The following is a 14,033-nucleotide window of genomic DNA, read 5'->3' as shown; positions in this document are numbered from 1 at the left end:
GAGAAAAGATTCTTTAAAAGAATGGATATATGCATATATATCACCTAATCACTTTGCAGTACACCTGAAACTTATACAACATTGTAAATCAACTGTACTCCAAGAAAAAGTTAAAAAAGAAAATCACTGAGGAGAAAACAGATCTGTCTGGACAGGTTTTAATGCAGATGAAAGTGCCCTATTCTGGGGGAAATGCCACAAAGTACATGGATTGTTAAGGAAGGGAAGTGAACTCCAGGATTTGAGATAGAATGAGATAGGCTAATTCTATGATTTTGTGCAAATGCCATCAGGGTTTTGTGCAAATGATCAGGACTCCACTAACCTATAGAGCTGCTAACCCTGAGCCTTCAAGGGAAACAATAAACACAATCTCCCAGTGTTTCAGTTGTACAACAAGAAGGCCGGACAGCAGGAAACTTTGGGGGGATTGGTTTCATCAGTGCTTCGTCCCTGAATTCAGGAAGTACCTTGCCAGTAAGGGACTGCCTTTTAAAATTCTTTTGATATTGGACAATGCCCTTGGCCATCCAGAACCCCATGAGTTCAACACTGAAGGCGTCAAAGTGGTCTCCTTTCCCCTAAACACAACATCTCTAAGTCAGCCTATAGATCAGAGGGTCAGAGGGACCCTTAAGGCTCAGTACACATGGCATTCAATGGAAATGTTTGTCAATGCTATAGAAGAGAACCCTGATAGAACATCATGAAGTCTGGAAGGATTGCACGACTGAAGATGTGATTGTTGTCACACACACACACACAAAAAAAATCCCATGAATGCCCAAACAATAAATTCCTGCTAAAGAAAACTGTCCAGATGTTGTGCATGCCTTCACAGGATTTATGACAGAGTCAGTCAAGGAAATCATGAAAGAGACTTTGGATATAGCATGAAAAGTTGGGAGGGGGTGAAGAGTCCCAAAATATGGATCTTGGAACAATCCAAGGGCTAACAGAAATTACAGCAGAGAAATTAACAGAATACAACTTGATGGACATGATTGGTTCCAAACCAGAGCTGGATGATGAAGAATAAGACATAGAAGAAGCAGTGCCAGAAAACAAATTGACATTAGACAATCTGGCAGAAGTGTTCAGAGTACTCAAGACTGCTTTTGACTTCTTGTATGGCATGGACCCTTCTATGATAAGGGCACTGAAATGAAAGCAAATAGTGGAAGGAGGGCTGATAATACACAGAAACATTTTTAGAGAAATGAAAAAGCAATATGTTTGGAGAGAAATTACAATGTATTTCCATAAAGGTACACTGAGTGTGCCTGCTTCTCCTGCCTTGCCTTCCACCTCCTCTGCTCTTCCATCTCTGCCACTCATCAAGGTCAACCCCTCTTCTTCCTCCTCCACCTTAGCCTACTCAGCATGATGGTGATGGGAATAAAGACCTTCATGATGACCCACTTCCACTCAATGAGCAGTAAATAATCGTCATGCCATACAGGTAATAAACTTATCTCTTGAGTATGTGTGTGAGTGTCTTTGTCCTAAGAGCTAATAACTCTATGGCAAGGACTGTATGAGATGCTTCTGTGTCATCATCACCTTCATCATCACCACCAGCTAAATATTCGTCATGTAGAACATTGCATACAAGACTTGTATTGAAGTGGATGGTCTACCATTACATAGGCAGAAGGTGAGGATATTTAATATAAAACTAATAATGTCTTCATTTTCTTACTGTTTTATAACTTTACTTTCAAAGTGTTATATTACTGCACAGGGTCCCACCTCTCTCTTATCAATGGATAAGCTGCACATCAGACTGTCATCATAGGTAAGTGTTTTCTCTTAAAGTAACAATGTTTTCAGTACTGTATTATAAGTACTACCATAATAGTGTATGCTATAAAAATTTTTAGCGATTCATTCATTACTGTATATGCTTGGCAACCATGAAGCAATCCTATTGATTACACTAGGCTACTACAGAGCAGTCATATTACTACTTCTTCATTATCAAAGTTTGAATCATTCATTATACCTGTAACTAAATATGAATTTCTTTTTACATTATGTTTTCATTTTTTATATTTAGTGTTTTGTATCTATAGTCTTTTGTGTCATGTAAGATAATATAGATGTAGGTACTGACATAATTCTTATAAATGGATGCTGTAAACTTACAGTATTGCTAAATACTGTGAATATATTTTCTTACGATTTTCTTTTTTTTTCTGTTAATGAAAATAAGCTTTATTATATCAAGTAATAAATACAAAGACACAAACAGTTCCATTTTCTTCCAGATGTTTGGGTCAACCCTCAGAAAAGGCAGAACTGAAATCTACATACAGTCTTAGGAAAAATTTCAGGGGTCCTTGTTAGGTTTGGTTTGGGAGGTTGCTCTTTCTTCTGTATTTATAACTTGTGCATTTTAGAATGGACTTCAAAGCACTAATAATCATGCAAATATGCTTAAGCAAAAAAGAAGTTACATTAAGCAGAATCTATACCGTATGGCAAACGAGGGGACTGGCTACTAGGTTAAGTGTGCTGTCAAGTCCGTACTACTGAAAAAAAAACTTCAAGTTATATCAGCTTGTGAAAAGGAACACTGAACAATGTGGGTTAACATAAATGTATTCAAAAGAAAACCTGACACTGGTATCTCAGAGTCAAAACTAGTTTGCTGTAAGACAGGTAACTTCTACGTGCATCTTTTGAATCAATGCTTTTAAAAAAAGAAAACAAAACCACAAACACCTGGAAAGTTCCTAACTATTTCCAATGTAACTCCTAATCAATTGCAAAATCTTTCCTCAATCTTAAAGAGACTGTAGATTCAGAGCCTAAATGAACCACGGGAGGGGCAGAGGGACGAGAAACTGAACTGGTTAACTTGAAAACAAAAGTTTCATCTCAATAAGGGAGGTGAACTGTAACTTCTCCTCTGGGAAGAAGCTGGAAAACCTTCCAGGCTCACAAGGCAGCTAGGACCTTGCGTTTCGTTCCGTTTCAGCCAGGCACTCCCGCACCAATCCTTGGGCATGGATGATGCCTTGTTTTAGTCTCTCCATCGCACTCTTGCTGCCCGCGTAGGTGGGTCTGATCTCCTTCCCCAGCTCTTCGATGATGGCCAGCAGCTTGGCATATTTGCTCTGGGGCACCTGGCTGTTCCCAGTACCCTGGGTGTAGCCTAGAGATGGCGGCCCGTAGTCACTCAGCAGCTGGCGGTACTGTGAAGACGTGGCCATGCTGGTGGAGGGCGGGTGGACGCTCCCAGCGGCGTTGAGGAAGGCGGCGGGCTTGTGTGCGGTCAAGTTCGGTTTGTAAGACCCCGAGCGGCGAGGCGCGCCGGGGCGCAGCGGGGCCCGGCCCGCTAGGGCGGCGGCGGCGAGGCGGTCCCGGCGTCCGTGCGCCCGTCCGTGCGGCCGCCGAGCTCCCGCGCCCTTTTTGTTGTTGACGGCTCGGGCCGCACTGGCAGATATGGCCGTCCCTCACCCTGACACCCGCTGCAGTATATCACCCATACATCCGGCGGGCGCGCGGGCGCAGGGGCGGCCGCAAACTTTGAGCGGAGCCAGCGGGGCCTGCCGGGGCCGGGAGGGGGCGGCCTGGCGCGCCGCGGCCGGGAGTCCTCTTATGATTTTCTTAATAACATTTTAGTTTCTCTACCTTACTTTATTGTAAGAATACAGTAGAAAATACTTACAGCATACAAAATATGCAATCACGGGTTATCAGTACGGCTTCCAGTCAACAGTAGGTTATCAGTAGTTAAGTTCGGACAGAGTGAAAAGTATACAGTTATTTTTGACTGCATGGGGGATTGGTGCCTCTAACCTCCGCATGGTTCAAGGGTCAATTGTACATCCAAAGGAAGTGAAATCAGGATCTCGAAGCGACATCTTCACTCCTGTGTTCATTGCACCATATTTACAATAGCCAAGATATGGTAACAACCCAAATCTCTACCAACAGATAAATGGATAATAAAAATGTGGTAGACACAATGGGATATAATTTCACCTTAAAAATAAAAGAAATCTTGTTATATGGGACAACATGGAGAAACCACAGGGGCATTATTCTAAATGAAAAAGCCAGTCACAGAAAGACAAATGCTCCATGGTTCCACTTATATGAGGTATCTAAAATTTTTAAAAACATAGAAATCATGTCAATGTATGGCAAAACCCACTACAATATTGTAAAGTAATTAGCCTCCAACTAATAAAAATAAATGAAGAAAAAAAAAAAGAACACATAGAAACACAGAAGGCCCAGGGCAGGGAGAAATGGGCAGTTGCTTTTCACTTGGTATAATGTTTCAGTTATGCAAGATGAATAAATTCCAGAGATCTGCTGTGTAACATTGTGCCTGTATTTAACAGTACTGTATTATGTGTCTAAAAATTTAAGAGAGTAGATCTGATGTTAAGTGTTTTTACCACAACAATAATTTGAAAAGTTGATTGTCTTGCTCTCTCTCCAGTAGAGAGTAAGCTGATTAAGTGAACGCATTTAGAAAACTCTTTTATACTGTTAGAGAGTGAGAATGTCAATGGGTGAAGCCACTGTCGAAAACAGTATTGAGGTTCCTCAAAAAATTAAAAACTGAATTACCATTTGATTCATCAAACCCACTTCTGGGTATCTATCCAAAGGAGTTAAAATTACACTCTCCAAGAGATATCAGTATTCCCATATTTGTTGCAGCATTATTCACAATAACCAAGACAGGGAAGCAGCCTAAATGTCCTTTGATGAATGAATGGATAAATATATGGTGTCTACATATCATGGAGTGTTGTGTGTGTGCGTCCTCAGTCGCTCAGTTATGTCCAACTATTTTCCAACCCCATGGAATCCAGGCTCCTCTATCCATGGGATTTTCCACGCAAGAATACTAGAGGGGGTTGCTGTTTCCTCCTCCAGGGGAGGATGCCATTTCCTTCTCCAATGGATTACCTCTTACAAGTGGGTTGCCCTTTCCTCGTCCAGGGGATCATTCCAATCCAAGGACTGAACCCAGGTTTCCTGTGTGTCCTGCATTGGCAGGTGGATTATTTACCACTGAGCTACCTGGGAAGCCCATAATGGAGTAGTATTCAGCCTTAAAGAGAAGGAAACTTTGTCATTTGCAATAATAGAGATGATCGAGATGACATTATGCTAAGTGAAATAAGCCAGACACAGAATGACAAATACATGATACCACTTAAATGAGGAATCTAAAACAGGCAAACTGATAGAAGCAGGGTAGGATGGTGATTGCCAGGGCCTGGGAAGAGGCATAGTGAGAAAGTGATTGTCAAAGGACACAGATTTTCTGTTATATAAGATGAATAATTTCTAGAAATATACTGTATAGCATAGAGCTTATAGTTAACAATTCTATATTGGATACTTAAAGATTTTCTGAAAGTGTGGATGCTACATTAATTGTTCTTATTCCTCCCCACCTCCAAAAAAATAAATGAGTAAATAAATAATGAGGGTAGGAGGAAGCTTTGGAGATAATGGACATATTGTAGGCATATATTGTAAATATGGATCACAAGCAGGGGTGCCCACCATCCAGGCCTTGGATCAGAACCTCATGTGAGAGCAGTAGGGACATTTAGATTAGAAATAAAGTTCATAATAAATGGAATGTGCTTGAATTATCCCAAAACTATCCCCCACTCCCAGTCTGTGGAAATATTGTCTTCTACAAAACCAGTCCCTGGTGCCAAAAAGGTTGGGCACTGCTGAAAGAAGATGTCAAAAGCAGGGGTAGAGAGGGCAGGCAGTTGGAGTTGAAAGCAAGTGTAAATGGCCTGCGGTGAGGCAGTTTGGAGCCTTGTTGTTATCAGTCATTGTCATGTCCCACTCTTTGTGACCCCATGGACTGCAGCTCATCAGGCCCCCCTGCCCTTCACTATATCCCAGAGTTCTCTCAAACTCATGTGCATGGAGTCAGTGATGCCATCCAACTATCTCATCCTCTGCACCTCCTTCTTCTCCTGCCCTCAATCTTTCCTTCCTAGCATCAGGGTGTTTTCCAACAAGTCGGCTCTTTGCATCAAGTGGTTAAAGTATTGGAGCTTCAACTTCAGCATCTGTCCTTCCAATGAATATTCAGGGTTGATATCCTTTAGGATGGACTGACTTGATCTCCTTGCTGTCCGAGGGACTCTCAAGAGTCTTCTCCAAGACCACAGTTCGAAAGCATCAATTATTTGACGCTCAGCTTGCTTTATGGTCCAACTCTCAAATTCGTACATGACTACTGGAAAAACCATACCTTTGACTATAGTGACCTTTGTTGGCAAAGTGATGTCTCTGTTTTTTAATACACTGTCTAGGTTTGGAGCCTTAGGAAAATGCAAAGCCATCAGTGAGAGGTCATTTTAAGTGAAGTAGCTGTGGGGTAGACAGACAGTGGAAGTGGTGGGCATGACCAGATCCTCAGATGGAGGGCCTAAGAGAGTCCAAAGTCTCCAGGACTGGTGACCGTTACCCTGGGTTGAGGGAGCCAGAGACCTCTCCATTAAGAAAGTACTCAATTATTTTATCTTGTGTGTAACTGGGAAAATTCTAGGCAAGTTCTAGTTTTTTTGTTGCTACTTAAATACGTGGAAATATTGGTTATTTAGATGAAATGGTAGCTAGGAGGGAAGATACTGGTCAATGACAAAAATTCTAAAAACTTTGAGTTGTTTCCAACTGGGAAAGATTCTACCTCAAGCACATTCTATGCTACATCCTCTGGTGTGAATGTTACATGATCTCCTTGCTACACTGTGATTTTCTTTGTCTTGGAGTTTGGGTAATGTGCTGGAGTTCATGGGGCTAGTGAAAGAGCATGTGAAACAATTGACTAGCTTAAACTGCTTTTGCCTCCTCAAATAGATTGTTGATTAATCACACCTTGAGTCATTTTACAAAGAAAGAAGTTCATGTGTCCAAGAAGGAACGCATGACCTCAGGATGACCCCGGAGGAAGATCTTCAGACTGCAGAATTCAGAGAAGAGAAATGTTGCCCCGAGGGCCCTTTACAAAGTGAGAAGTTCTTCAATGAAGAAAACCTGGCTTCCAGTAACCTGAGTAGCTGAAATGGACTAATTGAAGACTAGCCAATTAGCTTCCAAGTTAGAAATTCTCCTGACCCCTTAGATTTCAGGGGCTTCCATTGTGGCTCAGCTGGTAAAGAATCCACCTGCAATGCAGGAGACCTGGTTCGATCCCTGGGTTTGGAAGATCGCCTGGAGAAGGGAAAAGCTACCGACTCCAGTATTCTGGCCTGGAGAATTCCATGGACAGTCCATGGGGTCGCAAAGAGTTGGACACGACTGAAAAACTTTCACTTCATTTCACTTAGATTTCACCCAGGCTGCTGAATTGAAGAGAGATGTGAAACCTTGTCTTCTGCATTGGTCAGCCTCTCTTTTCTCAAAAACTCTTGCCTTAAGTATTGGCTTCTGTGCACATCAGGCAGTGAGCCCATGTTCATTGAATTTGGGCAGCCCAGTTGAGATTTAGGACTTGTGACCATCTGCTTGAGGCACTGTAGCCCCTGGCAGAGTGTGGGCCCTCAGCACCCACCCTGAGTGGCCACCTCGACTGAGTTTGTCTAGAGAATCATCTCTCGGGTTCCTGTTTCCTCACCATGGCACTCCGGGATCCTCAGGCCCCTCTCACTTTTAAGAAAAGGAACAGCTCCAGGATAATACATCTTCGGGGTGAGTAAACTCGTTAAAATGTGCCAGTAGTTAAATGTGCTAAATGTAGTTAAAATGTGCCTGTAGTCTAGTAATCTCGTCAGGACTGTGGGTTAGAATGGATGAGATGGTTGGATGGCATCACCAATTCAATGGACTTGACTTTGAGCAAACCCCAGAGTATAGTGAAGGACAGGGAAGCCTGGTGTTCTGCAGTCCATGGGGTCGCAAAGAGTCGGACATGACAGGATGACTGAAGAATGATAACAACACTGTGGGATAGACTCCCACCTAGGGGAGTTTATTACATTTGGTTAGAACCCTAAGGCTACAACCATGGGTTAGAGACCCACCTTAAGATGACAATGCAAGAGGTTAGAGCTGCTGAGGTACTCAAAGGATTGGGTTAGAGCTCCGACTACTGGGTTAAGGTCCCAGGCCTTTGGATTTACTTGCTTGTTTGTCTATGTCTGACTGTTATATGTGTTGGGATTTGGCTAATAGGAGTTGGCTTTTGGTTGACTGTGACAAAACTTTATTAAACCTGATGTTAATGAGGGTTCTCTGAATCAGGAGATAAAACACCTTGCTCCTGAACTGGAAACATTGCTTTATGGAGGTGATGGGGTTTTTCCCCCTTGCCTAAGTGATGACCCAGAGGTATTGTTACAGATGGATATTCTTTTTTTTTTTTTAATTATTGGAGAACTGTTGATTTACAATCTTGTGTTAGTTTCAGGTGTACAGCAAAGTGATTCAGTTACACTTATATTCAGTCTTTTCCAGATTCATTTCCCATATAGGCTATTACAGAATATTGAGTAGAGTTGCCTATGCTATATAGGAGGTCCTGTTCGGTTATCTATTTTCTATATTGGTGGTGTGTGTATGTTCATCTCAGGTTTCTAATGTAACCCTCCCACCAAAGTTTCCCCTTTGGTAATCATAAGTCTGTTTTCAAATTGTGTGAGTGTATTTCTGTTTTGTAAATAAGTCCATCTGTGTCATTTTAAAAAATTAGATTGCACCTATGAGCAATATACTATGGTATTTGTCTTTGTCTGACTTCACTCAGTACGACAATCTCTAGATCCATCCATGTTGCTGAAAATGACATTATTTCATTCTTTTTTATGGCTGAGTATTCTTCCATTGTATTTATGTATCACATCTTATTCATATGTTGATGGACCTGTAGATGGTTTCCATGTCTTAGCTATTGTAAACAGTGCTGCAGTGAACATGGGGGTGCTTGTTCCTATTCAAATTATGGTTTTCTTCAGATATATGCCCAGGTAGTCTATTTTTAAAAATTTTATTGGAGTAAAGTTGATTTACAATGTTGTTTTAGTTTCAGGTGTATAGCAAAGTGATTCAGTTATATATATATATACATATATTCATTCATTTTCAGTTTATCATATAGGTTATCAAAGAAAATTGATTAGAGTTCCCTGTGTTATGCAGGGTGTCCTTATTGGTTACCTATTATATATATATAGTGGTGTAAGTTTATCCCAAGCTCCTGTTTTATCCTTCCCTCACTGCGTTTCCCCTTTAGTAACTAAAATTTTGTTTTCAATGTCCGTAATTCTTTCTGTTCTGTAAATAAGTACATTTTATCACTTTTTAAATTTAGATTCCACATATAAGGGCTATATTTGTCTTTGTCTGACTTACTTCACTTAGTATGACAATCCCTAGGTCCATCCATGTTGCTGCAAATGGCATTCTTTCATTCTTTGTTATGGCTGAGTAATGTTCCTTTGTGTTTATGGACCATGTATTTATCTACTCCTCTGTTGGTAGACATTTAGGTTGCTTCCATATCTTGGCTATTGTAAATAAGGCTACAGTGAACATTGGGGTGCTTGTACCTTTTTGGAATTATGGTTTTCTCTGGATATATGCCCTGGATTCAGATTGCTGGATATTATGGTAAAATTATTTTTCTGTTTTATTTTATTGTAGTACAATTGATTTATAATGTGTTAGTTTCAGGTGTATAACAAAGTGATTTAGTTATACCTACACATATATTCATTCATTTTCAGATTCTTTTCTCATACAGGTTATTACAGAATAATGAGTAGAGTTCCCTCTGCTATACAGTAGGTACTTTTTGGTTATTCTGAAGCGACTTAGCAACAGCAGCATTATACATAGTAATTGTGTATGTGGGCTTCCCAGTGGTAAAGAATCCACCTACCAATGGAGGAGACACAAGAGAAGTGAGTGCAATCCCTGGATCAGAAAGATCCCCTAGAGCAGTAAATGTCAACTCACTCCAGTATTTTGACCTGGAAAATTCCATGGACAGAGGAGTCTGGTGAGCTACAATCTATGGAGTCACGAGGAGTCAGACACGAGAGTTGTGTATGTCTATCTCTAGCTCCTAAAGTATCCCTCCCCCAACATTTTTCCAGTGGTAACCACAAGCTTGTTTTTGATATCCAGAAGTCTATCTCTGTTTTGTAAACAAGTCCATTTATGTCATTTAAAAAAATTAGGTTCCATGTTTGAGTGATATTATATGATATGTCTTTCTCTGTCTTACTTAGTATGACATTCCCTAGGTCCATCCATGTTGCTGCAAATGGCATTATTTAATTCTTTTCTATGGCCGAATAATATTCCATTGTATGTATGTACCACATCTGCTTTATTCACTCCTCTGTCGATGGACATTTACGTTACTTCCATGTCTTGGCTAATGTAAATAGTACTGTAATGAAGATTGGGTGCATGTATATTTATGAATCATAGATTTCTCTGGATATGTGCCAGGATATTTTTAGTTTTTCAAGGAACTTCCATAATGTTCTCCGTAGTGGCCATGTCAATTTGCATTCCCACCGAGAGTGCAAGAGTGTTCCCTTTTCTCCACACTCTCCATCATTTATTATTTGTAGATTTGGGGATCGGAGAAGGCAGTGGCAACCCACTCCAGTACTCTTGCCTGGAAAATCCCATGAACGGAGGAGCCTGGTAGGCTGCAGTCCATGGGGTCACAAAGAGTCAGACACGACTGAGTGACTTCACTTTCACTTTTCACTTGTATGCATTGGAGAAGGAAATGGCAACCCACTCCAGTGTTCTTGCCTGGAGAATCCCAGGGACAGGGGAGCCTGGTGGGCTGCTGTCCATGGGGTCGCACAGAGTCAGACACGACTGAAGCGACTTAGCAGCAGCAGCAGATTTGGGGATGATGACCATTCTGGCTGGTGTGAGGTGATACCTCATTGTAGTTTTGATTTGCATTTTTCTGATAATTAGTGATGTTGAGCATCTTTTCATGTGTTATTTGGCCTTCTTCTTTGAAGGACTGTTTATTTATATCTGCTGCCCATTAATGATTGGACTGTTTATTTGACAGAGTGTGTGAACCTTTTATATATTTTGCAGATTAATCCCTTGTTGTTTGCTTTATTTGCAAATATTTTCTCTCATTCTGTGAGCTTTATTTTTGTTTATGGTTTCTTTTGCTTTGTGGAAGCTTTTAATTTTAATTAGATGCCACCTATTTATTTTTCTTTTTATTTTGATTACGAGGTAGATCAAAAATCATTGCTAAAAGAAAAAAAAAGTAAGCCAGAAAGATAAAGAACATTACAGCATACTAACACATATGTATGGAATTTAGAAAGATGGTAATGATAACCCTATATGCAAAACAGAAAAAGAGACACAGAAATACAGAACAGGCTTTTGAACTCTGTGGGAGAAGGTGAGGGTGGGATGTTTCGAAAGAACAGCATGTATATTATCTATAGTGAAACAGATCACCAGCCCAGGTGGGATGCATGAGACAAGTGCTCGGGCCTGGTGCACTGGGAAGACCCAGAGGAATCGGGTGGAGAGGGAGGTGGGAGGGGGGATCGGGATGGGGAATACATGTAACTCCATGGCTGATTCATATCAATGTATGACAAAACCCACTGAAATGTTGTGAAGTAATTAGCCTCCAACTAATAAAAAAAAGTACTGCAATTGATGTCAAAGAGTGTTCTTCCTAGGTTTACCTCTGAGAGTTTTATAGTGTCTGGCTTTACATTTTGGTCTTTGATCCATTTTGAGTTTATTTTTGTGTATGGTGTTAGAGAATGTTCTAAATTCATTCTTTTCCATGTAGCTGTCCAGTTTTCACAGTACCACTTATTGAAGAGACTGTCTTTTTTGGTTTGTTAGTCTTTTGTTGAGGATTTTTGCATCTATTTTCCTCAGTGATATTGGCCTGTAATTTTCTTTCTTTCTTTTTTGTGGTGGTTCTCTCACTTTTCTATCAGGGTGATGGTGGCCCCATAGAATGAGCTTGGGAGTAATCCTTCCTCTGCAATTTTTTGGAAGAGTTTGAGATGGATAGGTACTAACTCTTCTCTAACTATTTGATAGAATTCACCTGTGAAAGCATCTGGTCCTGGACTTTTTATTGGAAATGTTTAAATCACTGTTTCAATTTCAATACTTGTGATCCGTCTGTTCACATTGTCTATTTCTTCCTTGTTCAGTCTTAGAAGGTTGTACCTCTAAGAATCTGTCCATTTATTCTAGTTTGTCCATTTTATTTGCATATAGTTGTCTGTAGTAGTCATTTATGATCCTTTGAATTTTACATGAGTGTATTCTTAATGAAACCAGCCCTGATTACCTTGTTGTGGTGAGGGCATAAAGGTAAAATGAGGGAGTGTAAAGCAGGAAAATTCTTCCCCACCCCCAGAAGAATGTACCTTGAGCCTGGGTTAAAGAATTTTATACAATTGGACACATTATGGTGTTTCCTCACTAAAAATTCTAGTCCTCTTCTGTATCAACCAGAATAGCAGAGAGTTAGCTTGAACTGCTTTTATGTTTGTGTGTGTGTGTGATGTTAAAAATGAAATTTTACCAGGAGAAACAGCCACTTGTTGTGATGTTAAGGCCATGGGCTATATAGAGGCTTGAGGTGAATGTATTCCACCTGGAAGTTGCTCAGATATCTAGATTTGCTTGTCTGTGATCTCTGCTGGAGGGATAAAATGTTTTTGTCATCAACCAGAAAGATTAAACCACAACATGCTCAGAAAGGAGGTGAGGAAATTGGTGTTAAATGTGTGTGCGCCTGAATTGCTCTCTGAAACTCAGCTCTGACTGAGTTTAAGACAGCTTCCTCTTTCACTTTCTTCAATGTGATGCAATGCATCTTCCACCGTTTTTCAAGGTGGAGAGTGAGACAGAACCTAAAATTCCATAGGACCTTTTCAGTAGACAAGCTTGTCCTCAGCACATGGAGGGGCAGAAATATTAGGAGCCTCTGACCAAGTGGGCTCCAGTCATGGAACTGGTGGGACAGATTCCTTTGAATTTGGGTAGCATGTGTAACTCTCAAGCTAAAGTTGGAAAGCCACCTCTAATACAAAACTTTTCAGGGTTCTTTAAGTGAATGCTCAGATCCAAGCTGGTCACCTTTGAGACTGTCTATTCCTTTTAGTGGCTTCTCCAGGGAATTCATACAGCCAATTCCTCCCAGAAACCAAACTAGGAGATGGAATTGGGTCCTAAATTAAGGGACAGTGCCTCTAGTTTGCCCATTTTCTTCCTAGAAAGGAACAAAGCACTCTGAGCCACAGAAAGACAAGCCCTGATGACTTTCCTACAGCTCCTATGAATGCAAGGGTTTTCCAAGGGAAGCCAACATTTCTGCCTCATCCAAGACCTCAAGTCCCTGATAAGAGTGCTGGTTGATGTCAGCTGCAATCCATGAAGGCTGGGAAGAGGCAGCAAGCATTGGTTAAGGCAGTTGGTCCAGGCTCTGTTTGCTGGCCAAAATGTAAACTTTTTGAGCACTACAGTGGAGGAAATCGGTCTGTCAACTGCAGAGCTCAGTTTGGGCTGATGAGTGGCTAGGAAGAGCCAAGACAGCTGACCCAATAGTAATAAAAGTCCATCCAGGCACCAAAACTCCAAACTTAAAGCAATAGCCTATAAAGAGACATGTGAAGGAAGTTAAATCTCTGATAATTACCTTTCTTAAATACCAATTAATCCAACCTTGTCAGTGCTTATATCATACTCCAGTCTGGTTGGTACACAGATTTGAGACCTGGGATTATCATTTTGTACAGAATTTGAGAATCATTAACCAAATTGAGGATGATTTCCCACAAGATTAAAGAATGTACAAAGAGAGATGGTGGGGATTGAAACATAAAACATCAACCAATTTAATCTTGTTTTGCTTCCTTAAAACAGGTTGTTGGTTAATGAAACCTTGAGTTATTTTTAGAGACAGCACCAGGCATGTACAAAAAGGAGCCCCAGTTTCCAGGATGACCCCCGAACCAAGAGGGTTCAGTCTGTGGAACTCTCAGAGTAGGAATGTTGCC

At 40.8% G+C, this 14,033-nt stretch overlaps 1 protein-coding gene across 1 annotated transcript; it reads right to left on the bottom strand.

Moving 5' to 3' along the window:
* Nucleotides 1–2,184: 2,184 nt before the first annotated feature.
* Nucleotides 2,185–3,318, bottom strand: LOC122689522 (cyclin-dependent kinase 2-associated protein 1-like). Its single transcript, XM_043896031.1, has one exon. It carries the CDS (start codon nt 3,216–3,218, stop codon nt 2,955–2,957), a length of 264 nt encoding a protein of 87 aa, XP_043751966.1. The 5' UTR covers nt 3,219–3,318; the 3' UTR covers nt 2,185–2,954.
* Nucleotides 3,319–14,033: the final 10,715 nt, after the last annotated feature.

This window comes from Cervus elaphus, chromosome X (assembly GCF_910594005.1).
Source record: "Cervus elaphus chromosome X, mCerEla1.1, whole genome shotgun sequence".
NCBI lineage: Eukaryota > Metazoa > Chordata > Mammalia > Artiodactyla > Cervidae > Cervus > Cervus elaphus.
This window is presented reverse-complemented; position numbering and strand designations above follow the sequence as displayed.